At 45.5% G+C, this 25980-nt stretch overlaps 1 protein-coding gene across 5 annotated transcripts; it reads left to right on the plus strand.

Moving 5' to 3' along the window:
• The first annotated feature begins 449 nt into the window (after positions 1-449).
• On the plus strand, positions 450-25279 carry QRICH1 (glutamine rich 1). 5 transcript variants are annotated; one of them, XM_041118717.1, is made up of 11 exons: positions 450-476; positions 1741-1801; positions 5410-5739; positions 14425-15444; positions 18943-19120; positions 19745-19899; positions 20718-20832; positions 22157-22265; positions 22620-22771; positions 23477-23567; positions 24351-25279. In XM_041118717.1, the coding sequence occupies exons 3-11, from the start codon at positions 5431-5433 to the stop codon at positions 24541-24543; spliced, it is 2322 nt and encodes a 773-aa protein (XP_040974651.1). In that variant the 5' UTR covers positions 450-476; positions 1741-1801; positions 5410-5430; the 3' UTR covers positions 24544-25279. The 5 variants fall into 5 exon arrangements, with proteins under 5 accessions (XP_040974651.1, XP_029899696.1, XP_029899695.1 ...); XM_030043836.2 differs by having other exon boundaries at positions 454-563; XM_030043835.2 differs by lacking the exon at positions 1741-1801 and having other exon boundaries at positions 454-563.
• The last annotated feature ends 701 nt before the right edge of the window (positions 25280-25980 follow it).

Below are 25980 nucleotides of genomic sequence, written 5' to 3' on the forward strand. Positions count from 1 at the left end.
GCCGGTACCGGCCGCGGAGGCCCCGGGGCCCTTCGCGGGGAGCCCCTGGGTTGGGGTCTCGCCCACCCGTGGGGTGGCGCGGGGCCTCGCCCCGGCTGCTGCTGCGGGGGGGGGGGGGGGGTGTCGCGGCCGGCCCGCCTCGGCCTGGCGCGGAGCAGCGCGGCGGCTGCGTGGGACCCCTCGGCCGGCGGCGTGCCACGGCCACGCGTGCCGGTGGCGTCCCGAGCCCCGCGGCCGCGAACGGGGCCTGTCCCCAGCGCCGTCGCGGTCATCGTCCCCCCGTGTCCCGGACCCGCGCGCGTGTCCGCCCGTCCCCCGCGGAGGGCGCCCCCCGGCGGCCGCCACCGCCCCCTCCCTGCCGGGGCGCGGCCCCTTTAAGGTGCGGGGCGGGCCCGGGCGCCGAGCTCTCGCGGGACTTGGGAGCCGCGCTCTCGCGAGGCTCGGGCCATGCGCTGATTGGCTGCGGGGGGTTGAATGTAAGATGGCGCCCAGGGAGCTGTGAGGGGAAAAGACTCGGGGCCGAGGCGGCGGCGGCGCGAGGCGACGGCGGCAGCGGGGCCGGGGTGAGGCGGGGCCGGGCCGGGCCGAGCCTACGCCGCGGCGCAGCGGGGCCGCCGGGCCGGGGGGGGGTGCGCGGCGGCGGTGGCGGGGCCGGGCGGGGCCTCCCGTCGGGCGCGGGGGGAGGTGGCGGCGGTTCCGGGGGCGGCGCGGGCCCGGCGGGGAGGGGGAGGGGAGGAGAGGAGAGCAGAGGAGGCGGCCCCGCTTGCCGGGCGCGCGCGCACCCCCCCCGCCCGCGGGGACGCGCGCAGCTTGGCCGTGCACGCGCGGGGCGCGCTCCCTACTTCCCCCCCCCCCCGCCCAGCTCCTCACCGGGCGCGTCCCCGCCCCCCCCACTGCGGGGCGGCCCCTTCCCCGCGCGGGCACGGGCGGCGGCAGCGCGCGCCGGAAGGCGCGGCCTCCGCCTCTGCGCGGCGCGGCCCTCGTCGGCCGCCGTCCCCGGCGAAGCCCCCAACATGGCTCCTGCGGCGGGGGGGGGGAAGCGGGGGAGGGGGGGTGGGAGGGCGGCGCGGCGCCTCCCGCGGGCCACGGGCCCGGCCGCCCCGCACGGGGAACAAAGGCGGCGGCGGGGAGCGGCGGCGGGCAGCGCTGGTCTCCCCGCGGGCGGGGGCCGGCCTTGCCGCAGGAGGAAGCCCCGCGGGCTCCGCGTCCCCCGCTGGAGCAGGGGAGAGGCCGAGCCGCGGCCGATGATCTCAGGGGCTAAATATGGAGCTTCGCCTCGTCTGGGCTGGGTGGCGGGGCGGTGTGTGTCGTTCCCGTCTGTCCCGGGCCTCGGGGCAGCGCCGGGCCGCGGCTGCTCGGCCGGGAACACCTGCGGGGGGAGCAGGGGGAACCTCTGGATACGGTCACTGCTGCTGCCTTGTTCTCAGTTCTGTCTTCCAGTAACTCCGGTGTCACCGGCTGCGCTGCGCCTGTCACCGCACGGTGCGAGCGCTCTGCGCCCCGTGACAGATGTGCTCACACACTCGTTCCTAGTCACACTTGTCAGGCTGAGGGATACACTGGTTAGGAATTGGGCATCTCGCAATTCTTCAGTAGGAGCCGCTAGCTGCGTGGATGATCATATCTTTCTTTCCTGATTTTTTTTTTTTTCTTAATGGAATACATACTAAAAATAAAATGGCTTTAATAAAGAAAGAGGAACTGGGGATGGAAAGGGCTTCTTTGTTCTGTCTTCTCCAGAACGTTACAAGTCTAAGAGCTCAGGACAAGAGCAGCAGAAATACATGCAACATGGTGACTGGTGAGTCCAGATTGTCCACATGCTGCAAGTTGTGTGTGTGTTTTCAGTAACCTCAGTCTAAGTTTTATGAACTAACCGTATGTGCTCATGATCTTCAAAGAGTTTCTTGAACTCATTTCCCGGAAAAAAAATGCGGTTATGCTGAACAGGGAGGAATTACTTCCCTTTATCGGAGAAAACTGATTGCCTGGATGCTCTTTTTTTATTTTAAAATGCAGTATTAAAAATATGCTGCCAAGATCTAGTGAGGGTGTTTGCTGTTTCTAATGCGTGTCTACAGGATAAATGGAATGCGTAAATTAGTATGTTTTAATAACTAACAGTAAAAGTGGTGGTTGCAGCAGCAAGTTATGTATGTTGCCCTACAAAAGCCTGCTGAATTCACACTTGAGCCTTAAAGAGGTTTTCTGTCATAAATGCAGGTAGGTTTAGTTTTAATAAATAAAATTTCTGGGAGTACAGCATTACTTTCCTGAATCTTCATCTAGGCCTGGTACCTCTGCTGCTGCATAGGGTTTTGTGAAGTGCAGTTTTGAGTGGGTCAGTGCTTTTAGTTAAATAACCCCAAGCAGCGTTCAAACTGACAGGAACGACTCAGGGAGACACTTAATCCGGCCCACACTGTAACCTGCGGTGTCTCTAGCTCCTTTCTGATTGCCAGAGTTGGAGAGCTCTGGAGAAAACCAGAGGAAGATCCTGCTGCTCTTCCAGATCAGGAACAAATACCATGTGGTACAGTGGGGTTCTGACCCATGCTTGGGACTTCGAGTGCTGTAGTGGTTCGGATGAGCATTTCACTGTTTTAGGCATTAGTGGCTTTTAGTGTAGTAACTTCAAGCAAATATAAAGGAAGATTTTTCCATGGTAGAAGAGAGGAAAAGAGAGATTCCTTCTGACAGCTTGTGACAGAGGAAGATTTGCTAGTAGCAGAAGACTGGCCTAGTAGGCGCTTGATTTTGATGCTAAAAAGAACTAATTAAGATGGAGCAGCCGAGCAGTGTGAAGGATTTGTATCTAAGAAATTAATGCTGTGTTTGTTGCGCTTCCTGGTGGTTGGAAGAGGTAGGTGATGATTTGGTGGTGGACCTCTTCTTGATCTTTGGGCCTGCTGCTCATGCGTCTGGGTTTCTGGTGGCTTCTGGTCTCTGCTACACAGGAGCACGATGTACCTGTGAGCAGCTCTTGACAGAAGGGTTGGCGTTCCAGAGTAAAAGTGAGGGCTAAGGAGTAGCTGCTGTTGAAAACAGTGGTCCTGCTGACCTCCTCGCTCTCTCCCTTGACAAGATTAACAGAAGGTGAATAGCTATTCCCTGAGCCGTTACAACATAATAAGCACCAATGCAGGAGCAAGGAAGAATGCAGGACCTTTGCTGAGAGGTGAGCCCATCCTATTCAGCAGCAGCTAGCTGTCAAAGAGCATATAATCTCACCTGTAGTGTTCACATCTGGGTTCCCAGCGCAGCATCCTTGAGGCTTATTCCTCAGAAGGGTCTTCCCTCTGAAAGCTGTGTCTGCTGGTGCACCTCAGAATGGACATGCAAAATGATCATGATCTTCTGAAAGCCTTGCTGTAGTATTGAAGTCAAATATTTGCAAGTTCCAGGTAGAAAATTGGGACAAGTTAATCACTCAAAATCTGTTTTCCAGCTTCAGACAATGTAACGGAGCATCTTACAATTAGATGCAGGATGCATTTGAGTGTGCCTGGTGTAGGTCCTCTCTGAGTCACTGAGGATGCATTAACAAGGTTGTTCTCTGTTGGTTTCACCCTGGACATATGGTCACCTGGGAAGGGGTTAATAATGTGTCCTATAGAGGTGTAGAGTACTCTTGGGTGTCTCCTGGAGGAAGCCTCACTCAGCAGCTAAGTGAATAGTCTTACTGGCTCTATAGAGGGGAGCTGGCTAGAAAACGTGTCAGATCAGAATCTCTGAAAGGCAGGAGAATTGTTTTTCTGTCCAGCTGTGGGCTCTACGGGAGCTTCTGTATGCTGATTTTTGCAGTGTTGTTGGATTTACTAAGTGAACACTGCAAGCTGGTGCTTTTTACTAAACATTGATGCATGTTTTGAGAATATTTTCTGTAGTAATCTTATACAGCAACAAATGTTGCTTAATAATGCCAGAAACTATAGATACAGTGCAAGTTGCCTCGTGTGTGTTCCCCTTACCTTTGATATTCATTCTTTCTCCTGTGAGCCTGGTCCAATGCACTAGCCATGAACCTCCTCCATGTAAACAAAATCTTCTGTGTGTTTAGACTGCTGTCACGTAACAGTAAAGAATGGTTAGAATTTGCTCTAGCTCCCACTGATTTTGGTGGGAATTGAAGCTAGACTTGTGGAATATGCTTGGGCACCACTGAGAGCCTAGAACTAACTCCCATTTTCACAAAGGCTGTTGCAATCTTATGTTCAACCACATATTTCTGTCTCAGTTCCACTTTGTTAAATCATGGTAAAATGATGTAAAAGATTCTGCTTTTGTACTTATTCTCTTTAGAACTGCAGTCATAATGTTCATATAGTGATGTTTGTCCCTTTTTCCTCCTTTCCGCAGCTTGATCTAGTAGTACTGAATCGCCTCTTCTAGTCCTAATCTTGTGCTGTTTCACATCTTTTCACAACCATCTCAGTATCTGGTAGTGTTATAGCTCAAATCTATTTATCCTTTATCAAGACTAATTAGTGCCTTAGAAACAACCGGTATACTCACTGCAGAAACAATTTGTGGGTTTAAACAGGATAAGTCAATAAGAGAAGAATGCTGTCAGAGTATACCCTAGAGCTTTCTAATGTTCTCAGGTGGAGTCATCTTTTTTTGTTGTTTTGGTTTTTTTTTTTCCCCTTACTCTCACTTCCTCCCTGATCATCTGATTTCTTTTTCTCTCTTTTGTCTTCATACATGGCATGTTTCATGTTAACCTCTTCCTATATTAAAACGACATAAAGAACTGATGCTGCTCTTGCCTTTGTAATTTCCAGAGCTCTGCTTCTTCATGTGTGTAGTTCCCTGTTTGAGGAATCACTTCATTCCAGCACTCTTCTTTTGCTTGCTATGTTCAAATCGATAAGGCTGTCCTAGTCCTAATAGCAATGGGCTGAATGCTGCATCTGTTGCTCTTCCGTTGTGCTTCCCATTAGCTGCCTAGAATAGAACTGCATGGCCTTATAGAACATACTGCTCAGTTCTCCCACCTCTGTGGCTGCAAAGCAGGGCCACAGATATTGATTTCTAAGCTTCCCTCACTAATACTGCATGCTGCGAACAAACCAAACGTATGACTTGATTTCATCTGTTATGGGACTCGCCTGGTCTGGGTGAAGTACACTGCTAGAAGATTTTACATGGCAGTGAGCTCTTTGAATAGTACCACAGTTACACCTGGTCATCGTTCAGACTTCCCTGAGCTGCTAAGGGTTAATCTGAGAAATGTGTAGTAGCACAAGATGCCTCGTAAAACTTAAAGCATCTGTCTCGGGCATCTGGCTGTGCATGTTTGCTAGTTTTTCTACGGTACTCGGTATGAGAAATCAGTTACTGGACTTAGGAATATCCTTGCATCAAAGGAGTGCTGTAGTTAAGACTTTTACTTTCTCTTTCCTTAAGGAACCCTAAGGACCTTGCAATATGAATAATTCTCTGGAGAACACCATTTCCTTTGAAGAATACATCCGTGTGAAGGCGCGAACGATCCCCCAGCACAGGATGAAGGAGTTTCTGGACTCCCTTGCTTCCAAGGGGCCGGAAGCTCTGCAGGAGTTTCAGCAGACAGCCACCACCACAATGGTGTATCAGCAGGGTGGCAACTGCATTTACACGGACAGCACAGAGGTGGCTGGGTCTTTGCTTGAACTTGCTTGTCCTGTGACAACCAGTGTCCAGCAGCAAACTCAGCCAGAGCAGCAGATACAGGTTCAGCAACCCCAGCAAGTCCAGGTAAGCAGCTTAAGTCATCTCTAAATGTATGTATGACTTGCTAACCCATGAAGTAGTGTTCAGAGCCAGCTACTGTCTAACCTGAAACCACAGGCAAGCACTTAAGAAGCAGGGCCAATTAACTTTATATAGAACAGCACTATTTCCCTTTCATTTAAGGAATTTGGTAGTAAATTTCTCTCTTGACTGTGCCTCCATTGAGCCTCACTGTAGGAGGAGTAGCATACATAGCAATGTAGTGGTGTAACCTCTTGGAGAAATGGTTGACAGTTCTGGCATGTACATGACTCCCCGAAGCCTTGCACTCTGTGTGAAGCTGCTATAAATACCACCCCCCTTTGCTGGTCTTATTTTATCTGGTTGTTCAGGGTGGCTGTGGGATCTAACTCGCCTTCAGTTTTTTTTTTAATTAAATCAATATTCTTTAAATTATTTTGCTTGAACATTCTGAAAGTTGTAGTTCTTGAACTGGCTTTTAAGTGAGGGGGAAATGCAGGGGAGTCAACTTACAATATGAACCAAGGTAAGATACCTTTCAGGAAAGGAACTCTAAAAGATGCATATGTGTCAAGGTAGATTATCCCTTTGCACAGTGGAAGGAGTCTTCTCCATTTTTTTTAATAGGTATTACAGTATTTTTTATTAAGTATGAAATTATTAAATCCAGCATCAGAGGGAAAAAAACCCCCAAACATACAGCTTAGGGTAACTGCTTTTGTCCTCAAACACGTTTCACAATTTGAAGAGTTTAGAGGTGGCAGGGCATTTGCTAAGGTTTTCTTATGATATGTCTCCAAACAGCTGACCTTTGTCTACAGCTGTAATTCTGATACACTTCAGATATGAATCTTTCTGCCTTCTGTAGCATGAATGTAAATTTGTGAGCTCTCTTCTTTTGCAACAAATGAGGGTATGGAGACACAAATGACTGGAGATAAGGTAGTGTGAACTTGCTGCAGTGCAGTAGACTTGTGCTAACAGCTCACTTGTGTGCTTTTATCCTACAGCAAAGACAAACTTCCCTCTTTCACTGGGTAACTCATCTCCAATTACTCTCTCTATTGAGTAAATGAATGCTTAACTGGGACTTCTGTAACCTGTTGCCCTACAGTGACTTGTGTCGCAAGGCTTTTGAAGAATAAAAGCCTCTAGTCTCACAGCCATGACTTGGATCTCTGCGTGAGTCTATTAAAACTGATCAAGGGTGCGTTTGGTTCTGCCAGCTAGCACGTTTTTGGGGAGAAGTTTCATTTTTCAGTAGAAGAACTAGCAGGGTTGGCTTTTTTGGGTGCCTCAGCCTTGAAGATGTGGACGGCACCCAAACCAATTGTAAAAGTCAGAAGGAATCTCTCTCCCCCCCCCGCCCTGCCTTTTTTTTTTTTTTTTTTTTTTTTTTTTCCTCCCCCTGCTGCTGCCTCCTTCCAGAACTACTCAAAGTTCAGGCTTGACCCTTACAAGTCTTCTAGTACAGAGATAGGGAGGGAGGTAATATATCATATACTCCAGAGAAAAATAATCTCCTGACCTTCTTGAAAATAACCATAGAGTTGCTGCCAGAGACCTGTTCCTAGTTTTTTTTAAACTGAATTGGCCTGCACCCTGAACATGAAAAGTACCTGACGAAGGTCATTTCAGCAACTTTCCTAAGAATGTTGTCTACCCTCTCCCCCTTGTTTTTGATGTGACTGCTTTAAAATATCTGCTTTCACATCTGTCAGTACAGATCATGATTAGTGTTTGTGTTGCCTACCCTGCTGCTCACTTTAGGATGCTACAAAGCCCCAGAACACTTAAGTGGCACATCTGGTACTAGGTATGGCTGCAGCTTTTGTGCATCAGCAGTGCAACTGGATTCATGTGTATTTGAGCAGCTAGCTCAGAATGATTTTGAAGATTTTTGCAAGGATGAGGTGGAGAGAAATGTCTTTACCCCTTTGCAGGAGTGTTTTTCTGTCTTTCAAGATTTCTTACTGAGATGTGATTTATGCTAAACCCACGACTTAGTGTTCACCTGTCTCAAGACTCACTGTGGCAGCAGTAGTAGAGCACAGTGTCTGAACAAAGCTGAATTTTGTTGTGACTCTGGGGTTGACAGTGTTCCACTAGAGCAGTGCACCTGATCCAGCTGGCTCGCTTTGCTAAAATACTGCTTGTGTTTTATGAGAAATTTTGGTCATCCGCTGAAGCCTCTTAGCTTTTGATTAAACTTATGTCATCCCAGTACTTGACTTGATAATCTGTTTAGTTCTTGCTAATCCAATTGCAAATCAGTGGAAGACCCTTTGAATGACTACGCTTATGTTTGGCAGTATGACAGTGGTGCTGAAGGTGACTAATAATATGACCAGTCAGATGACCTCACGGTTGCAAGTGCTGATGACAACCTTACAATCATAAAGATAGACAGACGGTGCTCAGGTTTCATCCTAGATTTTACTTAGTGCAAACACCCAAAGACAGTGCATGACTGCTTGCTGCTTTTATTTATCCTGGCAAAATAAATTTCCTGTTTGAAGAAGTTGCCACCTTAGGATTTTCTTGCCTAAAAGGTTCAGCAAACTGTTGCCAAATGTTTATTTTGAAGGCTGAGTGGATGCAACTGTTGGGTTATATACTAGTCAGTGCTACAGTACAACTGTCTTGCAGCTCCTTCTATGCTCGGTATCACAGTGGTGCCATTAGTGATCTTAAAGAGTTTAGCATGTCAAGTTGTCGTACCCTGTGCTGTGTCAGGCAGTGCCTGGGAAGGGTTGTGTTTTGCTCCAGTCAAGTAAGAGTTTTATCAGCTCTGCCTTTGGTGAGATTGTTGCTAGTTGGTCTTGTGCATTGAGGCCATTGAATTGATGATGCCAGTGACGAGCTGTTAGCACTGACTTGCTTACTGAATATGGTAAGTGGTCAGTGAACGTCTTGTGCCTCTTCCTCTTCCGCGAGAAGATTTAAGTGAAAGAATATCAGAGGACAGAAAATATTTTGCTTAGGATACATACAGTGCCCGTGGAGAAGATCCTCAGTTTCAGCTTTTTATTAAGACAGAGTCTGATGGCTAGCTTGCAAGAGCTTCTTGGACAGGGCTTGAGGGGAGGATGCTACAGGTGAGCAAGATCGCAGAACTATATAGGGAACGGTTAAATGCCTGCCTAAAATGTCTTTCAATTAAGGCTTGTGCCTTTCTAATTGCTCAGTTCCTTATGTGTTTACCATTCAGCTTTTTCTTCCAGAACAGCAGTCTTCCCCCAGTCTGTTCTGTGACTTCAGACCATTATAGGAAGCTTGGCATTATTAATGACATAAGGCAGGGAAAGATGCCCTTAAGTAGCTCAGAAGAAAATCTTATCTCTGGCTCTGCTCAGCATACATCTTTCCTTCACTTCTGATGGATGCAGCTTCCCCCTGCCCCAGTCTTGGATCTGAAGTTTAGCCTGGAGGTAAGGCTTCTCTTCGCCTACCTCTGAAAAGCATCCCAGTAAGATATTAGTGTAGCAGCTAGTATTAATTAGCATTTGCTAGGGCTGAGTGTGCCACTTCAAAGAATGGTTATAGTTAAGAGTGGCATTTTCAAGGTAGCACCTTCTTGTATATGGAAGTAGGTTCCTCTTTGAGAGGTAAACTGTTTTGTTTTCCCCGGTTCATGTGTTTTAACTGTTTTAGGCATAAATCCTGCCCCAGTGTACAGCTTGACAACATAATCTTGATATTGTAACTGTTCAAACACACACAAGGCCTAATTTGGCCTGTGGAATTCTCTGATGTTGATGAATGAGCAGAGGAAAAACCTGGAGTGAGAATCTGTCTGGCAGTAGTTCTGAAAAGCTGACTTGTACACTCCCCATAGACCTTGTTTACTTAGATAGATAGCAAAAGACTTCCTGTAAAGCAGTTGAATAACAAGTTCCAACATTTCCTGCTACTTCAGTGATCAGTCTTTTCACCTACTCTATACTTCAGACCTGTTTTGTACTTGTATGTATGCTTTCTGGCATAACATTAGAAGGAACTCTTTATTACAGTATTAGTTTTTAATGCTGGAGTCCCTTTAGCTTAGGACTGTTGTTGAGGGGAGTGTGTTTTAAGCCTTCTTTCCTTAAATTGGGCTAAAAAATAATAATGAGATAGTTCTTCTCCTGCTCTCATTAACTTTTTGTCCGAGTGTTTGACTTCTGTTGGCTTGCTCAGGTGTGGAAGTTTTGAGGTGCACCTACATTACTTCTTGGGGGGATTTGGAGCATACTTCCCGCAGCAAGTTTGCCACTTGCCCTCACTTATCTCTTCTAGGTTTGGAGCCTGTCATTTGGGATTCCCTTGAGATGAAACTAAGCCGTAAGATGCAGTCTTGTTGTGTCTAGGTGTTTGTCTAGCTTGGCTAGTGGGCAAGACTAGACCTTAGTTTGAAATATTCTTCTGGAATGTGTAGTATGGACATGTTAATAGGTCTTCAGTCTTGCTCTGAAGGTCTGCTCTTGGTGTATCCTACTACTTGCTAGTGTAAATGTAGCTTCAGAAACCAAGATGTGTTTGTGAAAAGAGGCATTTAAAAGCCTGTCAGGTTCTGTAGGGCAAGCTAGGTAACAGAAAATCCATGCAGGCTAGAGTTGGTATGTGCGCTTATTTGGAGTTAGGTTTTAGGAAATATTAGGTAATCCAGTCAGCCCACAGATGAGATTTTCTTTGCTTGGAAATTCCTTCAACTTAATTGTTTCAGAACTGCAGTTCTGCATTCTGATTCCTTGTTGGGCAGAGAATCCACACAGGGCAGACGTATTACGAATCCTATTTGAAAGTTTGTCGGAGTTAGTCTATCAGCCATGAGGAAAAAAATTTTCGAAACTAGGCTTCAGCTGTTCTCATGCTCATGGAGTTACTTATTTTCTCTTTGCACTTGCTCAGTTCTGGACAGAGTATGTTTTTGATGTTAATGTGACAGAAGATTTCCTTTAAGGGAATCTTAAAAATTTAGTTCTGCCCTCCTGTTACAATGCAGGGCTGACTTCTAATGCTTTTGATTCTCTAGTCAGCTAGTACTTGGTCCAACTTCTAGCTATTTTATGGTAAAAAGGCATTTCTCTGTGTGATGGTAGCCTGCTGGGAAGTGATGCTTTTCACGTTGTCAGATCCAAACTTCTGGCAATAAGCAGTTTTTCAGTACTGGTAACTTGGCATGTTCCTCTCTTGCACCAGTATAACCCAGGAATTCCCAGCATAACATGTTCTCGCTTTAATCTTCAGCATAAGGTGAAGATTTAAAGTCTTCCCTGTTGGTCTTGGCCTGTAAATTTAAAGCGTTCCTCTTTGTACAGTCTTTTAAAAAGTCAGCCACTGATGATGATTAGTGTGATTTTTTTTTTTTTTTTTTCTCAGACAGCGAGTTAGAGAATGAGGTCAACATAAGAAGGTCTGGTCTCAGACTGGGTTGAAGTCTGTAAATCTGAAATAAATGCTTGTAGCACTCCTGGGTACAACCTACTTGAAAATGGGGAGGGATCTACTGCAAAGTACGGTTGTTAAAAACAGATGTATAATTCACAGGGGATGCGTAATGCGCCGTAGGTGAAGCTCCAATATTCTTTTAAATAGGAGCAATCTCTTGTCAGAAGCATGATGTCTGCAGTTTGCAGCATGGAGAACTTCCAGTGATTCTGGAGTCTGACTTCTTCATCTTGTTTGGGTCTGGACTCATTCTTTGGGTGTTAGCAATAACACTGTGTCAACTCTAAAGCAGCAGCAAGACATCCTAGTTGTAGGGGTTAGGATTTAGTCCTAGGGGAGTATTGTAGGGCCTTGGGTCGTGATTGCTCATCTGCTGAAAGTGATGGAAGTTGCCCATGACTTTTAGAAAGAGTAGGCTCAGGCTCTAAAATGGTTAATGGTTCAAAGCTGCACCAGGGGAAGTTTAGACTGGACATTAGGAAGCATTTCTTGACCAAGAGGGTGGTCAAACGCTGGAACAGGCTTCCTAGAGAGGTGGTCAATGCCTCAAGCCTGTCAGTATTTAAGAGGCATTTGGACAATGCCCTTAATAACATGCTTTAGCTTATGGTCAGCCCTGAAGTGGTCAGGCAGTTGGACTAGATGATCATTGTAGGTTCCTTCCAACTGAAATATTCTATTCTATAAAAGCAGAAGGAAGAAAATGCTGTCTGGTTGGGTCTGTGCTTAGACCATGCCTCTTCTGCTGATGCCCCTTGCTTAAACCTATTCCATTACCTTTCTAATTGCACTTATGTGGTAAAATTGTTTCAGCGCAGGAGTGGACTTTTAATTCTAACCGCTAGCAAAAAACATATAGTCTTTACTTTGTATATGTTAACAGCAATAACAGGAACTGTAATGTAAAATTTTGTATGGAAAGAAGGTGGGGGTACATTTAAGGGTTTCTCAGTTAACCTGTGCAGGTTCTGAAAACACACTGCAGAAGTACAGGATAAATGACATGTTTACCTCTCTGTGTGACATGATTTTGAATCCTAGCAGGTAAAGCAAATGTTTCTTGTGTGAAACTGAAAATATATCAGTGCAATGATGCATTTTAGTTTGTCCAGTCTTGGGCCTTTGCCCAAGGTAATCTTTTGAACAGGGACTTAAATTAATACTAAGGACTCTATGAGTGATTTTTAAAGTCGGATATTTTGGAGAATACTTGCCTTGGAGGTGTAATTGAAAGTGGCTTTCTTAAACTGAACTCTTAACTGGGATTTGTGCTTGGGCCTGTTTGCCCAAGGCAGTACTCATGCTGTAGGGCAGTATGATAAGAGTATCAAATAGAACTGAAGAAGCATCCCATAGGTGACTTCATCTTTTTCAATTAACTGCCTGATCAAATCACTCACTGATGCAGCTTTTTAAACTGTCATGCTGACACAAGGTCATATGTTTCTTGTTACCTTGCAGGAAATTATTATGGAAAGTCCACGTCATCTGGATTACAGTACACTGCATATAGCTCCCAGCAGGAATCTGTAAAATTCCCTATTCTTCCTGGAAATAGAATTAGTTCTTAACAGGAGGTGACTTATAAAACTGGTCTGCAAGCAGTGTGTTTTGCTACCCCACTTTTTTCCTTAGCAACTCTTAATTGGCTGCAAATGAATCCTTAACATTTTTTAAGACTTCTTAGAGGTGATGTTGGGAAGTGAGATTTCATGTATCTGCGCAATGCAGACCTGCGTGGTAGTTCTTTTTGGTATTTTCAGGCTGGCTAGTGTGGCGTCTCTGTGCAAATGCTACATTAGCTTGACTGACTCTAGAAAGTGAGGTGGAAAAGGGTAAGAGAACATGAGTAGGAAGACGTAGTTTTGCAACCAAATAAATCTGTGTTGGCTTCAAACTTCATATGGCCCTTACGGGTGCCACTAATAAAGCTCTACATCTCTCGGTTGGATTTGAAAGGAGAGGCTGAGTAATTAATTCCCTCCCTTAAGATACAGTGTTAAGGAAGCCTGGAGAAGCAGATGATCATGGGAACCTGGGATATCACTTCTAGGACAAGGACAAAGCAAATGTGTAAATGTGGGGGACAAAGTGGTGAAGTGTTTGGATGAGGAGAGCAGACCTCACTTGGTGCCCTGGGAGTGAAGATACCAGCTGGGTTGGGTTTGAGGCCTGGAATGTGAAGTTGTTGAGACCAGAAGTTTGTGTTGGGGGCTACCTCTGACTCCTAGCTTTAAGTCTGCTCCTGGACTGCTGCTAGATAGTGTGACAGACCTTGGACAAATGAGCATTGATGTGAGAAGATGTGATTTATTTTTTTCTTTTTAATCCCCTCCCCAGTAAAAGGAACTGTGTTTGGATCCAAGTCTTAACGTAATTTGTCCATATTATTCAGCATTGTGTAAGTGCATGAGCTAGAAAATACAACTGAGCAATTTGGACAATAAATAAATGGAATAAGTAAATAAATGAAAAAAGACTTAGTTTTAATTATGACTGCCAAAGAAATACTTCTGAATTGAAAAAAAACCAAGTGCTGCAGTGTTGCCCCTTAGCGCATGACCAAGAGTTGAAATTGCAACTTTCTGTGTTGACACCTGCTTGTGTAGTGTTACTAATAGCGGTTGGTTTCAAAATAATATTTCTGTGCTCTGTGTGGAAAGAGCCAAGTGCTGGTTTCAACTTACCCATATTTCTTACTGCCTGTCACTGGTGAGTGATCCTGCAGCCATTTGGGGGGCTGGGGTTGAAAGCAGTAAAACAGTCTTTAGGGCATAGTAAGAATGAGGCAAGCTCCTGCATTTTGTAGCAAGATAAACTTAATATCAGAATTGTAATGTGTGTGACCTTAAAGCCTTGCTATTGCAAGGCTATGGTGAAATAACATTTTAGCAATGCAAATAGCTCTGAAGACTCTTTTTGGCTTCCAGGGATGCAATCTGTTGGCTTGAGCCCACAGAGCTTTGAGGATGGAGATGCAGCTCACGCACTGTTCTGTCTGTGCTGAGAAGTGCGGTCATGTGCAATGCTGAGCAAACACATCATCTACCGTATTGCTGTTACCAACCAGGCACTTCTAGAATAACTCGGTTTCATTTTCCTGAGATCTTTACTAATGGATTAATATATGGAATCATAAAACTGAGCTTAAAAGACCTGGAGCATAGACCTCCAGTGATGGACTGTCTCTGTTGGTGGCCCCCCTGTTGAATCACTGACGCTTGCTGATGTCTAACTGCTGAATTGGTGTCATTGCAGGTTCAGGTCCAGGTCCAGCAGTCACCGCAGCAGGTCTCCGCCCAGCAGCTCTCTCCGCAGCTCACTGTCCATCAGGCTTCGGAGCAACCAATACAGGTCCAAGTGCAGATCCAAGGCCAGGCGCAGCAGCAGGCATCCCAGACAATACAGAGTCAATCTCTTCAGAGCCCCAGCCCATCTCAGCTGCAGGCAGCTCAAATCCAAGTGCAACATGTGCAGACTGCCCAACAGATCCAGGCTGCAGAGATACAGGAGGAACACATACAACACCAGCAGATCCAGGCCCAGCTTGTGGCAGGACAGGCCATTACTGGTGGCCAGCAGATACAGATCCAAACAGTTGGGGCACTGTCACCTCCACCTTCTCAACAAGGCTCTCCACGAGAGGGAGAGCGACGGATCAGCACTGCTAGTGTCCTTCAGCCAGTGAAGAAACGTAAAGTGGATATGCCTATTACTGTATCCTATGCTATTTCTGGGCAGCCAGTTGCCACAGTGCTGGCCATTCCTCAGGGCCAGCAGCAAAGTTATGTCTCTTTAAGGCCAGACTTGTTAACAGTGGACAGTGCCCACCTGTACAGTGCCACTGGGACCATTACTAGCCCCACTGGAGAGACTTGGACCATCCCCGTTTACTCTGCTCAACCACGTGGTGACCTTCAGCAGCAAAACATAACCCACATCGCCATCCCTCAGGAGGCCTACAATGCCGTCCACGTCAGTGGCTCGCCAACGACACTGGCTACCGTGAAGCTGGAAGATGACAAGGATAAGATGGTGGGAAGTACTTCAGTAGTGAAGAACTCTCACGAGGAAGTGGTGCAGACTCTTGCTAATTCGCTCTTTCCAGCGCAGTTTATGAATGGCAACATCCACATTCCAGTGGCAGTGCAGGCTGTGGCAGGGACGTACCAGAATACAGCACAGACAGTGCACATATGGGACCCACAGCAGCAACAGCAGCAGCCGACACCCCAAGAGCAGGGGCAGCAGCAGCAGCAGCTACAGGTCACTTGCTCAGTAAGTTAAAACTGCTTCTTGGTCTCAGTCCATGATTAATAACTAGTGAATGTTGTGGAGAGGGACGATGTCAGCAGACAGCTGATATCTCGGAAGCAGAGATGAGTTTGTCCCAGTAGCCTGGGTGTGACTTAGGGCGTTTGACTCCTGATAGGTGTAGGACTGCATTGTGTTAATGCTGGTACATAATTATAGGATTCAGAACTGCCCCAAAGAAAGTATAATCTTGATCTTCATAATGTAAATTAATATATACTGGTAGTATAAATTAATAGATACATGCTCATTGCTAGCTGCTTCATAGCAGGTATTCCAAGGTCTGCAGTCTTCTCCTGAGCTGCTCTAGGGGTTGCAGTGGACAGGCAGGGATGATTGCAGCGAAGCAAGGTGTGCGAATATACTAATCAGCTAGTTATCAGTTACTTTGTGTTATGCAGCATGTAGAGTCTACAGCAGATCCAGTGCCCAGGTAAAGTGTTGGAATCTGGCTAGTTGTGAGCAAACTTCATGGATCAGGTGTACCCATCTATAACACCATGTCCTGCTTCTGGTGAATGCCTGGTGTGCAAGAGCACAGTCATGAGCAGTGGCAAGTAAGCATCTCTTCATACTGCTTGGCAAACATGGCAGCCAAATTTGTGGCTGGTTTTGTTGGGGGGTTTTTTTGTTTCTTTTTTTTTTTTTTTTTTTTAAGGCTCTGTTGCTAACTTTAAGCCATAGATATTTTGAATAGGCTTTTAAAACTTGAATAACTAGTGCAAATGGATGTAATTTATATTTTATTACCAGAAAGTGAAAAGTGATTGATCTGTCAGAGCCTGTTTTTGCTGAATGGAATGAGGGCAAAAATATCCAAGTCTGCTAGGATAAATGTTATAAATTCTTTCCAGTTTATAAATAACACTGTTGGCTATATAAAGGTGTATATGCCCTCTAATTTGTCAGTCAGCACTGAGACAAGGTGGATTACTTTCTATAGCCATGTCTGATTGTTTGTGAGTTGATTGTGGGCTATAGCCCACCAAGACCTTCACTGAAAAGGGTTCCCTACATCTCTAGATAGCTTTCAGGTGCTGGGTGCAGTGCCCTCTTTTGTAAAGCTGTACATTAAGCTACAGCTTTTGGGTCTTGTAATGCATGGGGTTTTGTTTGTTTGGGATTTTTTTGTTTGTTTGTTCATGTTCAAAGAGCCTTCTGTAGCTTATCTTTTCCCTGTATTGGTACTTCAGAGATCACTTCATTGCTTTCAGCTGCTTGAACAAACTAAGATGATAGAACTTTTTGCCTTTCTGTTAAACAGGATTTTTAGACTTATTCTAGGGTCTTTTAAGAGCGTGAGCCACATTCTTGGGATCCTTTCTGAGGTATTAGCTCCGTAATTTCTTTAATGGTTACTGGCAAAGCTTGTACTAATGCTGTGTATTTCTGTGCACAGTGGTCTGCAATTCTTGGGTATCAGACAGTTTTCTGTTCCCAATTCGCTGGACTGCTGGGTGTTGGATTAGCCCATAAAGACAGAGGCAAGTCCAGGAGGGATGCATTCTTCCTCTAAGAGGGCAATAAAGCTACTACAGGTGAACATCAAACTTTTGGGGGTTGTTCCTCTCACAACTGTGAGACCGAGAAGGAATTTGCCTGCTTGCCCCACACTGTCCTCTGGCACTGTGCTGATGTGGGATCTGGGCAAGTTGCAGCTATTTTGCTCTATTTGTGAAAGATGTAAGTCAGTTCAGAAGCAACTGCCAGTTCAGTGAATTAACTCCAGCCTGTGTGTCTGCCTTAACACTGGACAAGCTGTCTGTGAGGTCAGGGCAGAAGATTGCCCTTTAGGTTGGGCTGACAGAGGTGGTTGGCTCTGGAAAGCTCTCTGCTCTCTGGAGAGTAATGGGGCAGTGCTCTGGAGGAGAGCGGAGGCTCAGTCCTAGCTCCTACAAAGACAAGGTGTCAGTTCACCCTTGGACTCCTGTCCTTTTTAAGGCAGAGGCTTGCTTGACAGCTTAAACTTTGTTGCCATCTGCCCTAATAAAAGCTGGGTCCTTTCAGTCATAGTCTCCCTCTGCAGCTGTGGTAGCCAGCAGGGGCTAGTAAGCAAAGAGGTATTAAAAGCTGATGCAAAAAAAACCAAAAACCAAAAAAAAAAAAAACGGAAAACCAACCAGAGGCAGTCAGAAAGCTCCAGTCTGAGGCTCTTGCAGGCTTTGCCTCTTTAGCTGTTTTGTTGGGGGTTTTTTTGTTATACTGAGTAGGGTACAGGTATTACTGAAGTCTCTATGCCATTTCCATTATGGTCTCTAGTACTGTCAGAGCAACTTTCAGTAATGATTGACACTTGGTTTCTGTGGCATGGGATTGAGAAGCTGTAGTGAAGAATGCAAAGTGAATGCAGTTGGAGGGCTTGCTGCTCTTTCTGGATAGGTGCCATCAGTTGCCTGTAAATTGTTTCAGTTTTAGGTAGTAATTCTTGATGACTTAAGGTCCTGCTGCAAAGTAAACTTCCAAGGGGTCTGGAGACCTCTTAGGTCTATAGTAGGTCATACAGTAGCTCTTCACAGAATAGTAGCTAGTCCTCATTAGCAGTATTTGGTAGTTTGAGAGCATTTCATTGCAACTGAATTAATCTTTTAATGCTGGTGTTCTAGTCTGTTATTACTTTATACCTCTTAGAAATGAATTTATCTTATCAGTCCTTGACGGTAAGAACAGAGTGTATCTATTCTGTCTGGCTGCTATGTACTGAATAATGAGAGAGCCTGCCCTTGATGGGCAAGGGTGGGGAGGAGTGCTAGCAGTGTACAACACGTGATCATACCCAGACCCTTGCTTAGGGCAGTCTTCGGTTTGGAGCAGCAGTGGTTAGTAAAGCTGATGGCACCTTGCCGTTCTTCCCTGCCTGGGGCTGGCGATCTCTCTAGCTGCTGTGTCTCAAGGCTGTGTCTGTGAGGGGCCTTGGGCCACTCTTGTTGTAGTGAGATGATGGACTTTAGTGGTGGTTCAGAGTGACAAGTTAGCTGAAGCCAAGAAAAACGCATTGGCGCAAACAGGACTTCAGAATCGATAGTCATCTGTTTCCGTGTTTGAGGGGAGACCAGAAGTCTGTTGTTGAGAGGAATTTAGCCCTGTAAAGATCCTTGCCTTTGAGTGTACCAGCTAGCTTCTTAATGGTATTGCAGCAAGAACAGCTTGTGGCTGCTGGGTCTCCTGTGATGTTCTGCAGGACTTCTAAATGCATTAAATTGCAAGTTGTGTGGGTTTGCTAAAGGGGTTGTAGATATGTCCATTCAAACTAAAAGTGTTCTTGGAGAGATGAACACTGTTTCATGAGCAGCAATTCAGGTTAGACAGCAAAAGTTGTGTTCCTTGGATTAATTTCTTGTTAGAGAGGAGCGTTGCAAAAGGCTGATATCCTGGGGCTAGAGGTAGCGTGGAATTACTTGGGTTTTTTTGTTGAACGGTTGCATATCAAAGTGTATATATAAACTGAAATGTTCTCTTTCACAGGCTCAAACTGTTCAGGTTGCTGAAGTTGAACCACAGCCACAGCCACAGACTTCACCTGAACTTCTACTTCCAAACTCTCTGAAGCCAGAAGAAGGGCTTGAAGTGTGGAAAAGCTGGGCACAGACCAAGAATGCAGAGCTCGAAAAAGAAGCCCAAAATAGGCTAGCACCTATTGGAAGTATGTGTCATGACAACATGGCTTTTCTTTCCTTTCAAGCAGGATTAGGACTGACTAAAATGTTAGCTGTTTACCGCTCTGGAAAACACCTTTGTTTAATCAGTGATTGTTTTGAAATTTAAACTTTGATTTACTCTGCAGTACTAATTATTGCATACTCCCACTGCCACAGGCCACGTTCCAAGGGAGGTATTAGCTCTCTGCTGAGCCAACTTGAGCACTTAGGCTGGTAGCAGTAGAGAAGGGCACTGTATGACTGTGGTGCATGGACGAACAAAAAGGCTGTGAATGCCAGCCAAGCTGGTAGAGCAGTCATGGAGTTGCTGTTTTCCTATTGCTGCAGGGCAGCGTTTCATTGTGGACATGGTAAAAGAAGGCAATAGTCATGCAGTTGGCAGGGCAGAGAGTCTTCCTGTCGGATTCTTGCCCGTTTATCTTTTAGTAGATCTGACAGCTTAAGATCTTGATTTATTTCAGCTTGCTTTATTATACTGGAGGAATGAGGTAGTACTGGGCCTGCCAGATAGAATGGCAAAGCCAGAGATGTGGGAAATCATTCCTGAAAGATTGGGAAATAATATGGCTTTATGGCTTAAATAATATGGCTTTGTTTTGTTTTTCCAGGGCGTCAGCTGCTGAGGTTCCAGGAAGATCTCATCTCTTCGGCTGTGGCTGAGCTGAATTATGGTCTATGCTTAATGACACGAGAAGCTCGAAATGGTGATGGGGAACCCTATGATCCAGATGTGCTCTACTATATCTTCCTGTGTATTCAGAAGGTAGGGGGAGGACAGCTATATGTGCAGCAGAGCTGTGCATGTTAGCATTTATAGGGAGGATTCTCTGTTATGAAAATGGAGACTGTGGCTTCTATTAAGCTTCCCAAAGAAAAAAGTCCCTTTACTTTAAAAACAAAAACAACAACAAAAAAACCCCAAAACAACAAAAAAACCCCAAACAAACAAAAGGCAAAAAACCAAAATGTAGTTAGTGCACAGCAATGCTTTTACCTACTGAGCTAAGTTTGTGAAGAATTGTTAAGTATCATGGTGAGAATAATCATTTTAGTTTTTTCAGTGAGGGGGGAGGGTTGGGTGATGTTTGAGGAAGTTGTCAATGTCAAAACTTGATCTAGTTGAAGCTCTAACAGGCAAGACCTTAGCTTTGTGTGGTGTGGGAAGTCTGAGCTGGTAATATTAATGTGCTTTCTGGAAGAGCTGCAGGAACAGAGCCAAACTTGGATAGCAGAATTGAGCATCTCTCTCCTTAACCTGAAAAAGTAGTGTCCAAAAGACAGTCATGTGAAATAACTTGCAGTGAACGCACCTGAAACAAAAGATGAAATCCAACCAGCTTTACTTTCTAAGATGGTTTTTTCTTTCTGTCTTAGCATTCCCATGATAGTAACTGAGATTACCTGCCCTGTACTGGCCTTGGGGCAAGGGTCCTCACTCTTCTAAGTAGAATGTATTAGTCTTCAGTGCTATGCTGTAAGATGCTTGACTGACTGGGTACGTGGGCTCTTAGGATAAGGTCTGGTCTGAAGAGTAGTACACTTGCTACCACTGTACTGGACTGTGTTGTGAATCTCTTACAGTATCTCTTTGAAAATGGCCGAGTAGATGACATCTTCTCAGATCTCTACTATATTCGGTTCACTGAATGGCTGCATGAAGTTCTCAAGGACGTACAGCCCCGCGTTTCCCCTCTTGGTAAGAACATTTATTTAAGAACTTTAAAACTTTCTGGAGTTCGGAATATTTGAACTGCAGCATGAGTGCAGTCTGAATAGGAACCCTTTCAAAGTGTGTAATGTCCCTAGGACAGCTCATATACTGGTCAGGGAGAAAAATGGTGTGTCTGCAGTGTTGGGGTTACCGTACATGTGAGGCTCTAGCCTTGACTGTCATTGAGGATTATTTGTCTATCACTTGTCACCCGTCAGAAGACAGATTGTTGGGACTCTGTAGTGTCATGAGATTGGCTTACTTGGAAGCCAGCTGATCCTTGATCTGAATCAAGCTTCCTCATCCGAAGTGCTAATACATCTTGCCTCTAATATGTATTGTTACTTTGGGACATAATACAACGCTGTCATGTTGCCATGTAGCCAGATGGTTATGGTCTGCAGGACCAACTAAGTGTCAAAGAAAAAAACAATGCGTGATTAGAGCCTCGAATGCTGCAATCAAACGCAGCTCATCTCAACCCTGTGTTTAGAAGATGATGGCAACTGGGATGGGGGGAGCAGTTCCAGCAGAGACAGATTTTCACAGAGTTGCATATGAGGATTAGATTAAGAATTGCATTTTCAGAGCACAGAAACCTGGCTTCACGTTACTTCATTCCCTTTGATCTCATTAGATGTCATTGAAGAAGCTATTGCTTCTGTTCAGAAAAGTAGCTGATGTTACAGGCTAGATGACTAAGTAGCACCGTGAGTTTTGGAATCCTTTTGTTTTCAGTCTGGCTGTTTGATCTGTGCTTTGTCATTCCACAAGCCCTGGAGTTCATACTGCTGTCTGTTTTTCTGTTTATCTGTGTATTTGGAGTATAGTATTTCTCTTCTACACAAAGGAAAAAAATCTGAGAATCAAAGGATTACTCATGTGTCCAAATACATCACTTGGCACTGTGTGCTGACTAAAGCTGCGCACAGGGCCAAGAGCTGATTTGTTACACTGGCCTGCCTGCTCTCACATATTATTGGATTAGGAGCATCTGCATTGGAGTTGAGCCATTAATTAAAAGCTGTTTAAGTGCATATTTATTTCTCTCTGGGCTGGGATGTATAGGCGTATTGCAGAAGCATACTCTCCGCAACTAGAAGTTGACGTATGTATACAAGTGTTTCCTAACTGTACCTGCTATTTAAAAAGTTATTTGCACAGTAGTGAATCTTGACGTCAGTGAGGATCTCCTCCTTCTCCTTCCCTTAAGATTTAGACGTTCTCCAATACTTACAGACTATAAAATACTGCCTGTGTTCCTGCTGTGACTGTCTACTGGCATGATGCTGACTTCTGATTATTGCAGGTTATGTCCTCTCCAGTCATGTAACAGAAGAGATGCTGTGGGAGTGTAAGCAGCTAGGAGCTCACTCCCCTTCTACCTTGCTCACTACACTGATGTTTTTTAATACAAAGTAAGTACCTAGGTCTTTGGGAATCTTGTGGAATAAAAGAACTTCAAATGCCTTGACAGGGTTGGTAGGAAACTGCTGCACTGGATTAGGGTGAAGTCATGAATTTCAAATGGTTGCACACAGAGCCCTCTTGCAGCCCAATCGGGCAAAGAAGGTGCAGTACAACAAGGAAATGAGCTAGCAGAAGGGCAACTGAACTTGTGGGTGTTGCATGTTTTGCTGCTGGAACAGTCTTTAACTCGGTGTTGGTTTGAGCTTCACTTGGCTCATGATGAGTAAAGATAACTACCTCACTGTTGTGACTGTATCATTTACTTGCCTCTGAATGTCCTGTGTTCTCTTCTTGCTGCTCAGATACTTCCTGTTGAAAACCGTAGACCAGCACATGAAGCTGGCCTTCTCCAAGGTGTTGAGGCAGACCAAGAAGAACCCTTCTAATCCCAAGGATAAAAGCACGAGTATCCGCTATATGAAGCCTCTTGGCATACACCAGACGGGACAGAAAGGTAGTGTCTGGAAGTTTTCTTTGGGAATAGTTACTTTTACTGGGCTTGAAGGAAGTGGATGAACCTGGAGATGTCTGCAGGTAGGGCCACAAGAACCCAAGGCTCTGCCAGTTACCTTCAGTCTAGCAGCAGGAGTTTTCTGTGCATTCTGTCTGAGGGCTTAGTACCTTCTAATAATAAGCCTAGGGACATGCCTTACCTGAGGCATATAGGACTCATCAAGAGCTAAGGATAACTTTTTTTGTTACTTTTGGTTTTTTATGGGCAAAGGGGCAAATGGGTGTAAGTGTCTATGAACAGAGGGAGAAACTTCTTTGGCAGGGCTTCCCTTATCTTGACTCATAGGAACCCATATAGAATCCATATGTAAGTACAGTCTTCCTCTTAAAAGCATGGATGCAGGATTTAGCTGAGGCGTTGCAGTCTCAGTAGTGAGACTTCTCTCATTTTGGGCACAGGTGGAGGAGAAATGGAAAGAAGGATATGGATGGGTTGTGTTGTTCAGTAGCCTTGGGATAAAGCAAACCCTCCATATAATGCTTTGAGCATTTATAACCAGGTGCCTCTGCCCTGGAACAGCCATATGTCTCTTGCCAGCTCTTGCATGGTGACAAGGTGCTTCGGAGTACTGAGGCTGTATGGCACTGCTCAGTTTGCTGTACTTATACAGAGTGCCTGACAGGCTTCTGGGGGGCTGCTTTGTAGTTACAGATGACATGTATGCAGAGCAGACTGAGAATCCAGAGAACCCCCTGAGGTGTCCGATAAAGCTGTATGACTTCTACCTCTTCAAATGGTGAGAGCCCTTGTTCATGTGTATGGTTGCTTGTCTTCTGTGACTGTTAAGCTGCATCTTGTAGCTGGCCTAGTTTTCAGGGCTGTGTTTTATTGCTGGCACAGTTTCTATATTTGCATAAATTTATTTAAATGGGGAGGGGTGTTGATGTGAGAGGGCGGGATTTACTCTGATGGCACATAAGTTGAACTTCTGTGGTATTTAAAGAGACAAATCCCAATTTGTGCACTGGCTGCTCTTAATCTCATACTCATTCCAGAGGTTTGCTGTGTTGGCATGAGCTCACTGTTCTGCCTCTGACTTGCAAGCAAGTCATCTGGAAGCATCCGCTACTTGAGATGAGATTAGGGTCCTATTCGAATCGGCTTCTGAACAAAAATGAGGACTTGCTGTGGAGATTGGAGGGAGCCTCAAAGGACTCTTCTAAATTACAATGATTCTGACAATTACTGTAAATGTTCCTCTGCATGGATGGGTCTGCAGCTAGCCTGAATGTGAAAATACCCCATCCTTGCTTCACTCTGAAAGACCCCTAAAGCCATGTGTGGCTTCATACTTACCGGTGTGAAATAAAAATTACTTTCTTGTCATCACCATGGCTTTTTAATGTTGGCATGGCCTAAAAGCTTTGGGACCACTGTTGCCCCTAGATGTAACTCCATACCTTCATGTCTCATCCGCTGTTCACTGTCAGGAACTGTGAAGCCTGGGTTGAGGACAGTGATGGTCTCTCCCTCCCAGGACATTCTGTTAGTCTGGTTATTTCTGATCTTCCTCACGCAGCCCCCAGAGTGTGAAAGGCCGGAATGACACGTTTTACTTGACACCGGAGCCAGTGGTGGCCCCCAACAGCCCTATCTGGTATTCCATCCAGCCGATCAGCAGAGAGCAGATGGAGCAGATGCTCACCCGGATCCTGGTGATACGAGAGATTCAGGAAGCTATTGCCGTGGCTAATGCCAGCACCATGCACTAAGGCATCCTTCTTGGCTCAGAAGGGGTGGGGCGGGGTGACGGGGGAGGGACAAGCAAAGATAAATTGTACAGACTTTTACACTAAAGGAGATGCCTAAGTTTTTGGTTTTTTATTGGTGTAGTTATGAAGCCCTTTTAGGCTTCTTCTCTTTAAAAGAATCTAAAGGAAAACCTACCCATTGTGTATCCTACCCAACACACCAAACTGTTGGAACCATTGGAGGCTGCATATCCCCTGCGAGCTGGGAGCTGTGGAAAGCTGCTGGTTGACTCTGGTTTTTTTTATGATGTAGAAAACATGAACTACAGGATTGGCCTGGATGGCTGGGGCCTCTGTCTCCTTGGAGCACGTGCAGCCTAGAGGGCACAGAATGATGGATGGACCTGCTCAGCCAGTGGAGGAGAGGCAGGCATCTTCTTTTCTTGTGCTTGGACATTAATTTGCTGTTATCTTGGAAGGAAGAGGAGAGAGTGAACTGCAATTGTGATTTATACAAAAAAAGCAAACCAACGATTTCTATTCAGACCTTTAAGTGACATTTTTAGATGTTAAAAGTACAAACTTTACCACACTCTTCTTTTTTGGCCTAACGTTGAGGCCTTAAACCTTGAGGCTCCTGTGCCTGATGGAATTCTTGTAACATACACTTGTGTATCATATAAAGATACCACCCTGTTTCTCTTATGTATTCTTACTCTAGTTGTTTATTAAGAATGACGAGCACGTCTTTTCAACATGCCATTGAACAATGTGTCTTTATTTGGGGAAGAGTGAGCTGTGAGGGTGGGGGGGGGTCATTATTCAAAGATCAGTATGCAAACTGGTTGTTTTCATCCCTGTTTGTGCTTTCCAGCTTGACTCCGCTGGACTTCTTTCACCCCTACAAATTAGGAAGGTAGAAGGGAATTAACTTCTGTTGAAGGACCTGAATGTCTGCTTGCTGATGGAAGCTCAGTGTCAGGCTAGGAACATGCGATCTGTGAGACCAGATCAGACTGTCCTAATGTTCTGTGGCCAGCCTGTGAGGCTTCGCCCCTAGGCAAATCCCCCTCTCCCCACCTTTACAAACGCATCACACCAACGGCATGATGGAGGGGTGTTGGAGGGAAAAGGCCTTCCAGGAGCAGCACATGGCTTACTCCTGCCATTTAACAGCCTTTTCACAGTTTTTAACACAGCTGTGTAGCTTCTGGCATCGTTCATGATCATAAACCCCATCCCTGTAGCCTTGCCTTGCTGCATCTTAAATGGTTGCTGTATTTTGTATCATTAACAAATAGTATGCTCTTTTGAAGCCAGTGGGTAGCCAACCATGCTTGAAATGGGAGATCACTCTAGCCAGGCTTGTTATTTGTGCCACCAGCTTCTTGGATGCGGAGAGGTGACTCTGCTTCTTGAACTTGCCTTCCCTGCTTCTCCATCTCATGTCCCTTCCCT

Source organism: Aquila chrysaetos, chromosome 20 (assembly GCF_900496995.4).
Source record: "Aquila chrysaetos chrysaetos chromosome 20, bAquChr1.4, whole genome shotgun sequence".
NCBI lineage: Eukaryota > Metazoa > Chordata > Aves > Accipitriformes > Accipitridae > Aquila > Aquila chrysaetos.